This window comes from Uranotaenia lowii, chromosome 2 (assembly GCF_029784155.1).
Source record: "Uranotaenia lowii strain MFRU-FL chromosome 2, ASM2978415v1, whole genome shotgun sequence".
Taxonomy (NCBI): domain Eukaryota; kingdom Metazoa; phylum Arthropoda; class Insecta; order Diptera; family Culicidae; genus Uranotaenia; species Uranotaenia lowii.
The window spans coordinates 101767082-101784012 of record NC_073692.1 but is presented as its reverse complement, the minus strand read 5'-3'; the positions used below and the strand labels follow the sequence as shown (position 1 = coordinate 101784012).

The 16931-nt window shown below is 42.0% G+C and overlaps 1 protein-coding gene across 7 annotated transcripts in view; it reads right to left on the bottom strand.

The window, feature by feature from the left end:
- LOC129748672 (ankyrin-3-like) overlaps window positions 1-16931 on the bottom strand; it is a 281828-nt gene that overhangs the window by 37545 nt on the left and 227352 nt on the right. For all 7 annotated transcript variants that reach the window (XR_008737787.1, XM_055743345.1, XM_055743348.1 and 4 more), the window contains 3 exons: window positions 4410-4634; window positions 2649-4342; window positions 2327-2587 (listed from right to left, as the gene is read on the bottom strand). Coding sequence is in view for 6 of the 7 variants with exons in the window: in XM_055743345.1 (XP_055599320.1) it covers window positions 2327-2587; window positions 2649-4342; window positions 4410-4634 (2180 nt within the window). In the remaining variant the exon portion in view is untranslated. The remainder of the gene's footprint in view (window positions 1-2326; window positions 2588-2648; window positions 4343-4409; window positions 4635-16931) is intronic.

The following is a 16931-nucleotide window of genomic DNA, read 5'->3' as shown; positions in this document are numbered from 1 at the left end:
GACTCTCTTTTATCCAAAGAACTATTAACGAAATCCGCCGCAATCTAGAACACTACCTAGTTAGTTTTCGAATTTATTCTTATCATTATTCTTAAAATTTTAGAAAAATTATATTTAAATGAAAAAGAGAGTTCCACGCTAAATAATTTGTGATTTTTTTCACCTGAGCTTTTGGCTCAATTTTGAATTATTTTTAAAAATTTGTATGAACAAGTTTTGAAAAATAAAGCAAAATTTGCGAATACAGTTTAAAAGAAGAAGCCTTAAAAGCTTAACCCGAGTCATAACTGCACTCTGTCTCCCATAAGAATGAACAACAGAACACACTTTTATTATAGTGGTTAAATATTCATATTTTGATTTTTTTTCCTTCTAATATTATAATCAAAAACTTTTTTCTCAACATTACTCTAATACAATTTTGTTCACAAATCTTCAAAAAGCTGTTCCAGACTCCCCGATTGATTTTTTCATGAAAAATGTATTGGATAGGTAAGAGTGAGAGTCTCTTCTATAATAAGGCAACTTTTGAGAGATGCCGAATTTTTGTTGTTAAAACTATTCTACAAAATACACCGTGCCTTTTTTTTAATTTTCTGCATAAAATATACGAACATATATCAAACGTTACCTGCATTTTGGATGTTGAAATTATCTTAAAATATAAAGGGTATACCTTGAAAAGCGTGTAAAAGTATAACTACTGCATATTTTTATACACTGCTGTTTTCGGGATATTTGAATCATTCAATATTATTATCTGCGAAGAGGAAGTAGAATTCCAGCCAAACTCAACTTGATATTTTGTTTATGTTGAATATTTTAAAAACCTAAAAAAATAGCACTTGATTAGCTGAAACAAAGAAATTTTGAAAATTGAAGAAAATCGGAATACCCTAGGCACAAACTACTAGGAAAGTATACAACATTCCTTTAGATAATAATTTGAAAAATTCCAAAATTTATAGTTAATATTCAAAATTCTAATTTGTTATTTCTGTATTGTGGTTTCACATCTTGAGTTCATATAACTAATTGATTCTGATTTTTTTACATTCTAAACTTTTTCGAGAATAAAAGTGCACCTTATCTAAAGTTGATTGTTATCGAAAAAATGTTTTTGTTAAAGAGAAATGACATGATGTTTTTAAATGATCTATTGTATTGTTCTATTCGATTTTGAAACAAGCTGCCCGAAAAAAAAGTTCCTGCAAGTTGATAGTTTTTAATGCGAAACTCAGTAGAAAGTTATCGAAACGAAAAAGTAACTTAACCAACGTAACAAAAATATGGACATAAACGAATTGTGCAGCCTATCCGTGATTTTTTTTTAACCAAACGCTCAAATTAACTTAAACAAATCCCAATCGTGGTGAAGTTCACTATTCTAAATCCCTTCTAACCTATTTGAACGAGTCATTTACAAAGATTTGAGAGAAACCACAAAGGGAGGGTCGTTCGATAAACACTGTTCAAGTATTTTTTACAAATTAATTCAATCATAGATTATAGGAAGTTTCTAATTCGGGTAATCTATGAACTACTTTCAAAAGTTTTTTTTTTAAACATCATTTACAAACAGTAATAAAGAAAAACTTTAGATATGTCTAGCACGCAAACGGGACATAAGTTAACGTCAAAGTAGAAGAGGCTTCAGTTAGTATTCAAAAACTTTCATCGTAGGTATTTTACTCTAAAACAGAATTATTTTCAAAACTATAAGATTCAACACAGTGCTATAGTTAGAAAGTTGAACATGGAAAACTTTTGAGACACTCTTCAATTATAAAAAAGTAACACTCACACGGACGCTCACACAAACGCACACTCACAAAATAAGTTTTTATTTTCCTACACGCACACGCACTGAGTCAACGAAAAAAAAAGGAATACTTTTGCCAAACTAAATAAAACTTTTCAACGAAAAAAATGGAGATGAAAAACGGCACAAAACTAAACTAAGGTAACAAATAACATAAAACATAAAAACGACTCGAAGCATCTGCAGCGAGTGATGAGAAAACTAACTTAAGGCTAACAGAAAATTAACAAAAAAACGATGTAATCTCTCCGAATGGAATAGAATCGTATTGAAATCGATAAGAGCAGAGAAAAAGTAGATTAAGAAAGAAAGATAGATTTTTTTTTCGGGTGTTTGGGAGGGAGAGAACAAACCTTTCTCTGATCACGTCGCGCGTCGTGGAAAACTCCACCGCGTACCCACACTCGCGCTGCCTGCTTCGGGACACGGACCAACGAATGTCCCGCAGCAGCAACAGCAGCGACCAGACCAGTAGTCTAACTTACGGAAAGGAGGGGCACTTACCTTGCACTTTCACTGCTTCGCTGCTGGTTTCCAACGGTGGAAGTTGCTGTTGCGGGGAGATGTTAAACTCTGCTGGACTGGGTGGCGGGGTGGCTAGATCTTCGTTCCGGGTCGACGAAGCGATACCCATGATTGCACTTTCCCTCCGAATCTGCTGGAAGGCTTCGGTGTTGTCTGGGGAGGAAGCCGACGATTCCTTGCTGTGGGTTTTCTCGTCGGTTTCGTGTTCCTGCTTCTCTTCCGCTGGTTCATGGAACGAATCTTGTTTTTAAAAAGGACACAAAATTAGAGATTGTTTGAAATTAAGGAATTTGTAACTCACTTTCCAACGAGTGTTCCGGTTTTTCAACGCCATTCAGTTTGGCCGGATCAACCTCGTCGATGCCGTTTGTCGAGCCCAGCTGTTGCTTGGCCAGCTTCCGTTCACGTTCGTCCGTGACCAGTTCCAGATTGCTGATGGATTTGTTCACAATGTCTGGTCGGTTGATTTTGATGAGAGCTTGCTCGAGAACGTTTCCAGTGGCATCGCGGCCAGCTTGGCGGAGCCAAAGCCGCAACATTACGATGGACTGTTGGGCCTCATCGTTGGGATATTCTGCCTTGATAAGGTCGACATCACTGGGCAGGATCTGGAGTTCCTCTGCTAGCAGAGGCCAGTCCGAACCAAGAAGATTGCATATATCGGTAATTTTGATGTCTGCTTTGTGAATGTCGCTGGTGCCGTCACCGTTCTGGAAGGTGAAGTTCAAAGTTTTGCTACGATTGGCTGCATTGACGATGGCTTGCTGATCGATGTTCAAGACTTCGGTGGAGCTTTGGTCGAATTCGGAGCCCGTCTCCAGTTCGTCGCCACCCAGGCCATATTTTTCGGGAGGCAGAGTGAAGTTCAGTGTGCACAGCGGCGTTGGAGTCATCTCCCCTTTGGCCACTTTGGGTTCGTTCATGAATGAAATGCGACCGAGAAGATCGTCCAGATTGTTCTTAATTTTAACGGGGAAGGTGAGTCGATTTTCTTTGAACGCATTGAATGTGATTGAAAGTTGTTCGCCGCTCTTCAACACTGGTACGATATTGCCGGCGAACTCCAAATAGATGATCCGACCTTCGCACACCTCCACATCTCGTGATTTGGCGATTTCGGTAAAATGTTCCTGCTGCTCTAAGGTCTTGTCTTCCTTGTCGTCGGTCATACAGAACACACTGAGTTTGGCTTCACTTTGATCTACTCGTTTGGCAAATACTACAAACTTGACCATGAAAGGAACATGGGACATGTGGGAATACAGATCCGTGGCCATCTTGGTGGCTTCGTTGATATTACGGCAGTCCATCAGCCAGAATCGTGCTGATACGGTCGTTGTAAATGAAACGCAGTCATTGACAAAGGTTAGCGGCGTGGAACCGGTAACGTCTTCCCAGACGGCCTTGTTCTGGCCTCCGGTGATCGAGCAGAGCAGTCGAAGGGTCGGGGCATTACCCGAGTACTGATTGATCATGCCCGAGTTGTAGGCTTTCGGGGCCGGCATGCTGAGGGTAATTGCCTTGTGGAACTTTCGACGCCTCGGCTCAACCGTGACCACCGGAGAAACCGCCACGCTGCGACCAAGTAGATTCGCCGTTGCGTTCATATCGATCGGTTGAGCCTGCAGCCCGACGCGGATCTTCTTGGTCAGCGCGTACTCCGGGAAGATCGCCTGTACCAATGGAACTGCTGTGGCAGAAACGGTGCCACCCTCGGGTCCAATAGCGTGAACTTCCTGCCGAATACGGGACACAATAGCAAAGTAATGGGGGAAATCATTCGTTAGGATACGAGTGATTCTATTGGTGTGCAGATCCTCAAGGAAGTTCAACGTATCCCCCTTGAACGTTTCGTTCAGAACGTCGTGGATGGCTTCTTCACTGTCGTACAAGGTGTGCTCCCTCCACGTTTCTCCATTGTCCGATCGTAGTATGATAATCTCACGCTCCTTATCTCTCAGTGAAGCAAAGTGTGGAACTTCAATGATGACTGGCCTACAAAAATTCAAAAGAAAAAAACAATTAAACACAATTTTAAAATAAAAAAAATTAAGTCACTCACCCCAAAAACTTCGCACCGACCGGTGCCAATTCCAGAATCCGACTGATCAGCGCTTCACCTTCCATCAGTGGCGGTGCATTTGTGATCCGATTCGGCTTAACATACCGGCAAGTGATGCGGGTTGGCTGGGCGGCCGACCTCGGAGGAACGATCACCCGGACGCCACTGTGCCGGCATCCGCGCATGGCTCCACCCCGGGCATCGACCAGGAACGAAACCAGGAACCTACGGTAGTTTTCCGGAAACATTGTTAGACACGACACGTTGTTGGATTAGTTAAAGTGACTTCCAAATTACATTTGAAACTGGCAATGTTAGATAAGTACATGAATGAGCACTACTACTGAGAATGGCGAAATAAAAAAAAATAGCAGCGATAACTACTAAACAGGCAGAAAGAAAGGAGGGAATGATCAATAACGAGTAGTGTGATACGAGACACGGTACATGAATAGGGAAACCACAACCACAAAAACTAACTACTGTTTATGGGGGGGAGGCTGCGCTAAACGAGTCAGCCCCGCTGTTGATAATGCTTGGTCGAAATGTTTTGGACGTCTCAGATCATAAGCAGGATAAAGATTTAAGCATAGCAAATTCAAACGTCAGAGAGCTTGCGTTTGATTTAATTTTTAACATACTCAGCTTGCGGAATGAGAGCTTTTTTCATTTTTGACGTAGAATTACGTCTTACGGCAACACTATAGGGGGGCAAATTGAAATTCGCGAACGGATCTCGCGTCACGAAAAACGCCTCTTTCAGAGACATCCTTTCCAGATAACATTTTGTATCGGCTGTGTGTTGGTACACCAATACCAACGAAATTCGTATTTGATTTGAGCTTGGAAATTTATAAATATAGCTGCGGAGCTGTAGTCGAGATTCAGTCATTTTGAAAATTTCTGAGATGCTTGTCTTCCGTGTCTGCAGTCTCGGCTTCAGCTGCCGCTTCCCCAGTCAGACCCATTCAACCAAGAATGAGGCCGCAGCAAAACAACAATAGATGATGGAAAAAAAAAGCTTCAGTTAGTTGATTGACGCAGTCAGAGGTCCAGCAACGAAAAAAGTGGCTGACATGGCTACAATAGATGCAGATGTTTCTTCTGAGCCAGTTTGTCCACCCAACCATAATTTTTAACAGTTCTTCTCAAAACTTTAGTTTAACTGAAATTGAGAGTATTAAATTCAAAACAATCTCTTGGCATTCTGTGTGATATTTTTATGCTCAGAACCTAGTCCACACTTTAAGTCCACATTTAAGTTGGTGAGGTTGGTCTTTTTTTTTCAAACAGATTAGCTCCTCAGATGTATCAGTCATGTTTTTCGTTTATGTTATGATTTTCATTTTTGTCTCTTATGTCATGGTAGTCAATTTTTACGATTCCCTGCACTTTGAACTTAGAAAGTTCAGTAGATCTATGGATGGAACAATTAGTGGCCCTTAAAAGCACCCAGTATCAGAAAGCCGACATACCAAAACGCTGGATGTTTAAGAGCATTAATTCCTTAATCCGTAGTGGTAAAAAAAATCTGTAAACTCTGCTTCCTTACTGCTGATTTTCTTCACATCACGAACAAACGCCGTCGCTTACTGCGACCACACGATATGACGTTCCAGTACCAAATAAAGCTCGCGTGAAGGAGCTGCTGGCTTTTTATAACCTTCCAGCTTGTCCAACACTGTGGTAATTTTCATCGTGTTGGACAAGCTGGAAGGTTATAAAAAGCCAGCAGCTACTTCGCGCGAGCTTTATTTGGTACTGGAGCGTCAAATCGTGTGGTCGCAGTAAGCGACGGCGTTTGTTCGTGATGTGAAGAAAACCAGCAGCAGAGTTTAGGGGTGTTTACCATTACGGAAAGTTGAATTGATACTCTCAATTATCCAACGTTTTAATCTTTTGGCTTCCTGATATTAATGCCGTATTTGTTTTCATCTGGTGGCCAACCGGTTGTGCACCAACTGCTGTCATCTTCATGTAAAAAAAACGCTTTGACAGCACAACCGGTGGACCACCAGGATGAAAACGAATATGGTATAAATGATACTAACTGTTTGTTCCTTAAAAGAGTCTTAATCAAATAAATAATTTCTTTGAATGTTAAAAAACAAGGGGTTATGCGAAAAACCTGTTATGCAGGATATTTTTTTTAATTTCTTGATTTTTCCCTGTACCGTGTAAACTTGGAACATTTCAGATTGTTCGATCGGATTTAAAAGGGGACAAAACAAAAAATCCACGACCGAACAAAATTTCAAATAAAAATGAAGAATATGATAGTGAACGGCCTCTTGGGACACCAAAAAAAAATATTGAAGCTAGGTACTTTAAGGGTTTGAGCGATCAGCATAGAATTGAGCTGTCACAAAAATCTAGTAAAGTATTTGTAATTCTACGATCACAGTTGTGTAATATACAACCTCTTCCAACTTTTTTTTTTTTTATCAAATTTGATTGAAAAGGTTACCTCTAAAAGAATGTTCGTAATAGGATTTTTTAAACAAAATTTTTAGTTTTGTGTTTCTTTATATTTTTCTGTACAAATGATCATAAGTTTCTTTAGAACAATAATTATTTTTTTTTGGAATATTGACATGTTATCGACAATCTATTTCAAACGAATTTGGTTTTATGAACACAGTACTTGAATTATTTGCAATCATCGCTAACTATCTTAGTTGGGATTCAACCTAACAGTTTGAAGCTCTTACTCAAATTAACCGCCAACATCAACATAAACTTTATCAATTCGGCTCAAACTCCACAAAATTCGAGAAAATGCTCGTTTCACTTCCTCCAAGCGACTATGATAACGTTTTTCTCATATTAAATCACTGAGATTGTGGTTTAACTAATTTTTATGTTATCACGTAAAAAAGGAAAGTTATCCTCAAAAATATTTTTAAAAAATTTAAGGGTACCCTCTCTTTAAGGACCAGTGAAAGCTCGAATACTGTCAGATTAGACGATAGTGAAGCTTATCTGCTATGCCGACGACATTGACGTAGTCGGCAGATAATCTGTGGCGGGTTGAGGAAACCTATAGCAAACTGAAACGCAAAGCAGGATGGATTGAGTTAATGATTCATATACGTTCAAGACGAAGCATATGCTGGCCTGCGGATCCGAGACCGATCGAACCTGCTTGTCCAGTAATAAACAAGGTCATGATCGACGGCGACGAGCTGGAGATAGTCGAAGTCTTTGTCTACCTTGGCTCACTGGTGGCCGCAGACAATGATACCAACCGTGGAATCCGGTGGCGTATGATCCGCGTAAGTCGTGCCTACTCTAGACTCCACAAGAAACTGCGGTCGAGAAGACTTATCCTTCGCACGAAGTGTAACCTGTAGATTACGCTCACTAGACCGGTTGTACTCTACGAGCACGAGACGAAGATATTGCTCGAAGAGGATCTGCGTAAAATAGAAGTATTCGAGCGACGAATGTTAAGAACCATTTTTAGCGGCGTGCAGGAGAACGAAGTTTGGAGGCTGTTGGGACCCCCCGTCATCATCGTCATCAACCAACTCATCCGCTGACAGCCGTCAGCCTGATAGACGTCACGGCTCCTACGATGATGGGCGGAAGCTCAACATAAGTGTCATTCCATCTTTACCCTTTTATATTGCGATCTCGAGTAGTTAACACTTTTAATGTAGTCCTCAGAGTTTTAATATACACCAATAATTTTAAACTATAAAATAGTGTTTTACTACGCCCACACAATGATATCGCAACAGTGGCGACGAGTATTGTGTGTAGTCCGTCGTTTAAAAAGAGTCGCGAAGTCGGTAACCTCTAAATCGTCGCGTCATGACAACTCCTACGGTACCAGGTTCGGTTAGCAACCAGCAGCCGCAGAGCATGACCGAGGTCATTATGCAGATTTTGTCCAACCAGCAAAGTCTCATGACGAAAATGTCGGAACAATTGGTCTCAACTCAGCAGACGATCCAAAATCTATCACGTGACGAAGTCGTGTTGGATTCGCTTTCCAGTAATATGGCCGAGTTCACGTACGACAAAGAAGGCGGACATACTTTCGATGCTTGGTTTTCGCTATACATCGATCTTTTTGATAGCGATACTTCCAAGCTAAATAGACGACGCAGCAAAAGTACGACTTTTTTTGAGGAAGTTGAGTCCCCCCAACCATGAGCGGTATAGCAGTTTCATACTACCCAAGCTCGCTCGGGAATTTTCATTCGCGGACACGGTGGAAAAGCTGAAATCTTTGTTTGGAGCGTCTATCTCTTCGTTCCGGAGGCGCTACAATTGCCTGCAGACTTCAAAACAGGAGAGTAAAGATTATTTGGCATACTCCTGCCATGTGAATAAAGCTTGTGTTGATTTCAAGCTAACCGAATTACAAGAAATCAACCGTTGACACTGAGATCCGTATGAGGCTTAATAATAAACTAAACGAAAATGTGAACTTAACGTTACAACAAGTTGCCGAACAGTGTAACAGCCTAGTGAACCTCAGACAAGATACGGTCTTAGTGGAAACGGCTCCAGCAGGGAAAGTGGTGGCTCAGAAAAAGTGGCCGAAAAAGCAAAACCAGCACCCGAAGAACAACAATAATGTGCATCCAAGAACTCCGTGCTGGTCTTGCGGGGGCATGCAGTTTCACAAAGACTGTCGCTTCCGTGAGCACAAGTGCAAACAGTGTGGAAAAATAGGACACTGCGAAGGATATTGTACGTGCTTTTCTTTGAACGTTTCGTCATCTGCGTCCGGGTGGAATAAGAAGAACAACAAAATGTTTCAACAAAAACATTGAGTGTGAACCAACTAACCACCGGACGCAAATTGTGAATGTAAAAGTGAATAGTGTACAATTAAAGGGTTATACGGTCAAAATTTGGTGAATATCAACTTGACATATTTCTTTCAATTTTGCATTCAAAAAACCTGAACACCCCTCATTTTGAAGGTGTGTGTGTAGAATGCAGCTCCTATTTTGATTTTGGAATTCACTCTTCAGTTGTCAAAATGCCGTCCAAGGAAGAAGAGCAGTGTATCAAAATTTTGCTCGCTAAAAGTTGCCAAATCAACCGTTACAAATGTAATTAAAGTGTTTGGAGAACTTTTGTCGACAGCCAGTAAGTCTGGATCGGAGGGAAATCGAAAACCGGAAGCCGCTGAGACGACAAAGAAAGTTGCCGGTAGTTTCAAGCGAAACCCTAACCTCTCTCTCCGAGATGCCGCAAATAAGCTGGGTGTATCGTCTACAACCGTGCAGCAAGCCAAAAAACGAGCCGGACTATCGACATATAAGAAGCTAGTGACTCCAAATCGCGATGATAAACAAAATACGTCGGCCAAAGCACGATCCCGGACGCTGTACACGACGATGCTGACGAAGTTTGACTGTAATGAATGTAATGAACGACGAAACCTACGTCAAAGCCGACTACAAGCAGCTTCCGGGACAGTTTTATACGGCAAAAGGAAGGAGAAAGGTAGCAGATATTTTCAAGCACATGAAACTGTCAAAGTTCGCGAAGAAATATCTGGTTTGGAAAGCCTTCTGTACTTGTGGCCTCAAAAGCAGCATTTTCATGGCTTCCAGGACTGTCAACCAAGAAATTTACGTGAAAGATTGTTTCAATAAACGTCTGCTGCCTTTCCTGAAGAAACACGGTTGTTCCGTACTGTTTTGGCCGGATTTGGCATCTTGCCATTACGGTTAAAAGACCATGGAGTGGTATGCCGCCAACAACGTGCAGGTGGTTCCCAAGGACAAGAACCATCCCAACACGCCAGAGCTTCGCCCAATTGAGAAATACTGGGCTATTGTCAAGCGAAACCTAAAGAAGACCAAAAAAACTGCTAAGGACGAGCAACAGTTCAAGGCAAACTGGCTTTCTGCGGCGAAGAAGATGGACAAGGTGGCTGTACAAAATCTGATGACAGGGGTTAAGCGTAAGGCCCGGCAATTCGGATTTGGAAAAGCGGAAGCCCAACTGAATATTTTGTGAATTTTATACTAATTAAACTTGAAAAAGAAATTTAATTTCATTTTTTAAATAAACGATTTCACCGATTTACACGCGTTTTCCCTTGATCAAATTTTGACCGTATCACCCTTTACGATTGCAATTGGACACAGGATCGGACATCTCCCAGCGATCTTGGATCAAAATTGGCCGCCCAAAGATCCAGCAAGCAGATTGCAGTGCCAAAACAGGGTCCGGAGGGGCGCTCAACCTGGTATCACAGTTCCAGTGCCAGATCACAGTCAACGGAACCACCAAAGGTGGTAGGTGTTACATCGCTCCGTCTAACGTAAACCTCGATATATTCGGCATCGACTGGCTTGACCTGGTTGGATTGTAGGACAATCCGATTAGCACTCTCTGCAACAAGGTCGACGTTCAGCCATCCCAGAGCTTGGCTGCCCTGCGAACACGATTCCCTAACGTTTTCACGGACAAGATGGGCCTGTGCAACAAATCTCCAGTCCATCTAGTTCTCAAGGGTGATCCAAAGCCGGTATTCCGACTGCATATAGTATGGAGAGTGTCGTCGAAGAGGAACTCCATCGGCTCGAGAAATTGGGAATCATTAAGCAGGTCGATTTTTCCGATTGGGCAGCACCAATTGTCGCCGTGCGGAAGCCGAATGGAACCGTGCAAATCTGCGCGGATTTCTCGACCGGCCTCAACAGCGTTTTCGAACCGAATCACTACCTCTTCCGGGCGACATTTTTACTAGAATGGTTGGCTGTCGGATTTTCAGCCACAGCGACTTATCCGACGCTTACCTGCAGGTTCCGGTGGACGAGGCAAGCCAGCAGCTACTCACCATCAACACACACAGGGGCTTATTCCGGTACACAAGGCTCTCGCCAGGCATCCGGTCCGCCCCTGGTGTCTTTCAGCAGCTGGTTGAGACCATGCTAGCAGGCTCAGCATTTACATCCGGGTACCTCGACGACATTCTGGTGGGTGACAGGAACGAGGAAGAACATCAGCGCAACCTTTTCTCGTTTCTACAGCGGTTGGAAGAATTCGGGTTTACCGTCCGAATCGAGAAGTGCAGTTTTTACATGCCACAGGTTAAGTACTTGGGCCAAATTCTTGACGGCATCGGTATCCGGCCTGACCCAGCAAAAATCGCTCCCATAGTCAACATGCCAGCCCCACACGACGTCCCATCGCTGCGCTCCTACTTGGGGCGGTGAATTATTATGGGAAATATGTTAAGGAGATGCGTGCCCTACGGTACTCCATGGACCAGCTGCTCAAAACTGGTGTCAAGTTCGAGTGGTCCAAAGCTTGCCAAACCTCCTTCGACAAGTTTCGGGAAGTTCTGCAGTCACCAATGCTTCTAACACATTTCAATCCGAAGCTAGACATCATTGTGTCCGCCGACGCCTCCAATGTTAGCATTGGCCGAAAGCCGAAAGCCGAAAGCAATTATAGCCAAATTGAAAAGGAGGGCCTGGCTTTAATTTTCGCAGTCACATGTTCCACCGGATGATTTACGATCATCGCTTCATCCTGGAAATCGATCATAAGCCTCTCCTTTCCATCCTCTGATTTAAGCAGGGAATCTCCGTCTACACAGCCAACCGGCTACAAAGATGTGCCTTGATTTTATTACTCTACGATTTTGGAATACGCTATGTGTCAACTGATTTCTTCGGCCACGCCGGCATAATATCACGGCTTATTAATCGACACGTCCGGCCAGAAGAGGAATATGTCATTGCAAGCCTTGAGCTCGAACACATGGTTACGAACTGTTGTCCATCAATCGCTTTCGAATTTTCCACTTTCGTTTAAGGTCATCCAATCTGAAACTGGAAAAGACAACACTCTTCAACAAGTCATTCGGTTCATCCAGTCTGGATGGAATCCGAAACAATCAAGTATTTCCGATGAAAAACTTCAACAGTTTTTCCAGCGACGTGAAGGTCTTTCTGTAGTCGCTGGTTGTGTGATGTATGGAGAACGACTGACCATCCCGACCGGAAACCAAAAACGAGTGCAGCAACAGTTACATAAAGGCCATCCAGGGATCAAGCGAATGCGCTCCGTAGCTCGCCAATATGTCTATTGGCCTAACATCGACGAAGACATTGCCAAACTCGTTCGGGCATGCCATGAGTGCGTTAGTGTGGCCAAAACTGACCGGAAAAGCGACCTCGAATCCTGGCCAACTCCGGAAAAGCCATGGCAAGGGCTTCATCTCGATTACGCTGGTCCTGTTGACGGGTACTACTACCTTGTATTACTTGTCGACTCTTACTCGAAGTGGCCAGAAATCGTTTGTACCAAAGAAATTACCACAACAGCTACTCTGCGGATGCTCCGCGGAATTTTCGCCAGATTCGGGGTCCCGGATACGCTTGTGTCCGATAACGGCACACAATTTACCAGTTACCAGTTTCAGCGTTTTTGTGAAACAAATGCCATGATGCATCTAAGGACCGCATCGTTTCATCCACAGTCAAACGGCCTTGCCGAGAGATTTGTAGACACCTTTAAAAGATCTCTCAAGTAAATAATCGCCGGGGGAGAGGCACTAGACGAAACAATTGATACGTTTTTATTGTGCTATCGTTCAAAACCATGCAGGAGTGCACCGAGTGGGAAGTTGCCTGGAGAACTTCTGCTGGGCCGAAAAATGCGAATCAGCCTAGATTTGCTTCGACCACCTTCCGAAGTACACAAAGAAGGAAGAATCAATCAAGAAGATCAGTTCAACAAAAAACATGGTACTAAAGCGAGGAACTACAGCATCCAAAGTCTCGTTTGGGTCAAGGTGTACCGTAACAACGATAGGACCTGGGAAGCCGGTGTCGTCCTGGAACGCTTGGGGAATGTCATGTATAACGTGTGGCTTCTCTCTAAGAAACCTCTAAGGAACCAGAGCCAGTGGAAGGTCGTCGGGGCAGAGCCATATGAGGGTCGTTGAGCCGAGGCCACTGAAAAGTCGTCGAGCCAGAGACCGTGGAAGGTTGTCGGACCAGCAGATAACTGGGAGATCATCAAACGGGAAGCCAGAAGGTCGACAAGCCAAGTCGTCGGACAGGTGCCATGGAAGGTCGTTTGATCGGATCCTTGGAAGGTCGGCGAGTCGGGAGTCAACGGAAGGTCGTCGGACTTGCGAGCGGGGTACCACGGAAGGTCGCCCGGCTAGTGCCATGGAAGATTTTTGGACCGGAAAGCCAAGTGGAGGTTGTCTGGCTGGAACCACTAGGAGGCGCAGGTCTCAGGAAAGGCGTCGAGGCGAAGGCGAAAGGTTCGAGCTGCATCAAGGGAGTCGAGACAAGAGGTTAGATGGAAGGTCGTTGGATCAGGGATCACGGGTTAGATCTCTAAAGCATGGATCACGACAAATCTGGACATACTGTTTATTATACCATAGCGCTCCTAGTTGTCAGATCTGGAATATTTCATTGCGATTCGTTTTGTTCCAAAAAAGTGATGGAAGCCGCGAGACGAAAATTAATTTTGGACACTCACGTCAAAAACCCGACGTGGTCGGGTTCAAAAATCGCGAAATCGTTAGAAATGGTCATATCGACCGTGTGCAGCGTTCTTAAACGTTTCCGTGAGATGCATACCATCGATCGGCAGGTTCATACCAAGCGTCATAGTGGAATTAAGGATCGGAAACTGCATTTGAAGGTGTTGAGAACGATCAAGGCAAACACAGGGTAGTCGGACAACGACATCGCTAAGAAATTCAACGCCGAAGGATTCGTCTGCGCGAAGGAATACGATCTTATTGGACCAGTAAGCAACCAAACCGGACATTGAAGCAGAAAACTCGTTCATAACAGTGATTAAAAGAAGTAGGTCCCAAGTGATTCCCTCGTGGTACACCACTGTTTATCGAGAATACGCTGGATCTCGCATTCCCAAGCTTCACGAACTGGACAAATACACTGCAGGAAAGTACCGGTAATACCATTTTCAAATAGAACTGACAGAAGAGCATTAATATTAATCACGTCCAATGCCTTTGACATGCCGATATACATGGTGTCGACTTGTGATCCCTGCATCATCCGATGTTAGTTAGATGAAGATATCCGGCGAATAGTTCTGAAGCCGGATCCACCAAAGTATTTGCGTTTTTATTGTTGAAAGAAATATTTTTCGGGACTAAATTCGCCTTACGTTTGGAATTGACGTACTTCCAAAAATGTTTCGGTTCTGTTTGAATATCTCTTTGAAGTTCGTTTAATTACGACTTCTTCCGGTAAGCGAACATTATTCGGCAGAAGATGAAGATTAATTTCTTTATTTCGATACTCAGTTGTGTGTTTTTTTTTAAAATTGAAAGTAAATTGAAGTTATGGTGTAAGACGGTACACTATGAAAATAAATGAATATCATGATAACTCGTTCCAATATGGTATTGAACCTGAGAAACTCGCTTATTTTTAAATTTCTTCAAAATATCCTGATTGAAAGTTGAAGGACAATCCTTTAACCTTTATACTAGTGTTATGTCCCAAATATTTCGTGGAAACTGATAGAAACTGGTTTGCGTAATTTTTTCAAATTAAAAGTCAACACGTTATGAAATATTAAGGAAGTAAAAGAAAATTCAGTATATGGTCAACTGCAGAAAGAGAATAATTAAATTTTTTTATAGTTAGAAGCACACATTAAAAATCAGACATGCATATACATATGTTACTTCAAAGTTTTAAATAATTATCGTCATGATTCTGTTAAAAGCTTATCAGTAGATTGTTTGGTGCAAACGACGCATAGCTATGGAAGCAATTATTTCAATCGTTAGTAATAAAGTCTTATAGCTACATCAAAAACAGTATGTTATGTTAGTGTTCAATAAAACTTCAATCTCACTCGGTACATCTCAGCATTAAAGGTTTAGCAGCAAAACAAAACTAAGCGGGAGGATCAATGTTTCAGAGTGTTATAGAAACGGACTGTTAAAACTGTTTTTTCAACTTTTATTTTATAACTACATCCTTACTGAAACAAACTCCTCTCTCACTTAAATATTACTGCAAAAGAAAGCCGGGGTGACAATATACCTTTCCCTACATAACGGTACGAAATTTTTCCGTTCGACATATTCTGCCAAATTGGTTTGGGCCAAAAGCGACTGGTCACTGCTACATATGGTGGTTTTGGGAAGGAGTTTTGACGCACGGTTTTCCCCGAACGTGACGATGGTGATCGTGTGAAGACAATTCAGACATCACGCGTTTGTATGTAGTGGAGATGCATCGTTTTTCACGCGATCGTTCGGAAAACGTTTGGGAGGATTTTTTTGGTGGGCGGTGGATTTGGAGGGAGCGCAAGGGTGTCATTTTTGGACGGTTTTCCGTTTGGCCGATTGGTGTTTATTCAATACGTTTCAAGGTTAGGTTTTATTTTTGCGAATTTGAGTTGAAGGGTGTTTCAAGGGATATTGTCCAACATTGGGTGGGTAAGTTCAGAGGAATGATCGATTGCAAAACAGAATCAAAATTTGAAGTTTAAATAGTGATGTTAAAATAAAAATCAAAAACACACGTCGTTGTATGGTCGATTTCGATCGGAAGAACGGGGATCAACTCGAAGTTAGGTTGTTAAGTGCACACGCACGGCACGTTTTCATTTTATAGTAGTGCAAAGGGTGTCAGTATTTCGGAAATTTACGCCATTTTCCAATAGGGAATTTCATTCACAAGTTGCATCGGTAAATATTTTAGTTCGTTTTTCGATGGTGTTGGCCAAGAAGATTGTTGGTAGGTGTTTGGAAATCAGTGCAAAGGAAGGCAAATGTGGGATAAAAGTCAAGGGAAAACATAAATTTTTCAGCGGCATATAATTCAGTTTCGCAAGGGATCGCAAACGCGGGCATGTGGGAAAAAGGAGGGGGAAAAAAGAAAAAGAAAAGAAAATATGATCAAACAGATAAAAAAGGCAGATGAACATCGAAACGAAACATCATCATTAAGCATTAGTACTGTTAATATAATAATTGGGCATCATCTTAATTTATAGCATTTAATCCAACGATAGTATTTTGAAGTTGTTTGATTGGTAGGTGTTGATTAGAGGTTTTTAAATTGTTGTGTATTCGAAACTAGAAAACAAATCCGGAAACTTGAAGGAATCCTTTTGAAATTCGAGATTGCATAGTTTCATTTATTCTAGTCTATGAATGTATTAAATGACTTATTAAAATCATTATTAGGTTTGGACACAGTTATGAGTTTCTTAAATCGCAAATATAATCAAGTTATTAAATAATTCTATAATGTTTGCCCGGGTTACTTCGATAAGTTATGAGGTTCTGACTAACCCTTCAATCTGTAGGTATGTCAATTCAATGAGCCAAAAATTAAAATCATAAGAGTGTTGTCATAAGACGTCTTTCTTTTTTACGTACGTACAATGGTGTGCCAAAAAATAACAGCGCCACTAAATTATACGCAAAATGCTTTTAACCCATGTAAATTTAAGTCATCAACAAAAAATGTAAAATGGGTGTGTGCAATGGAAAAAGAAGAATATTATGGAATTGTTTTTGAA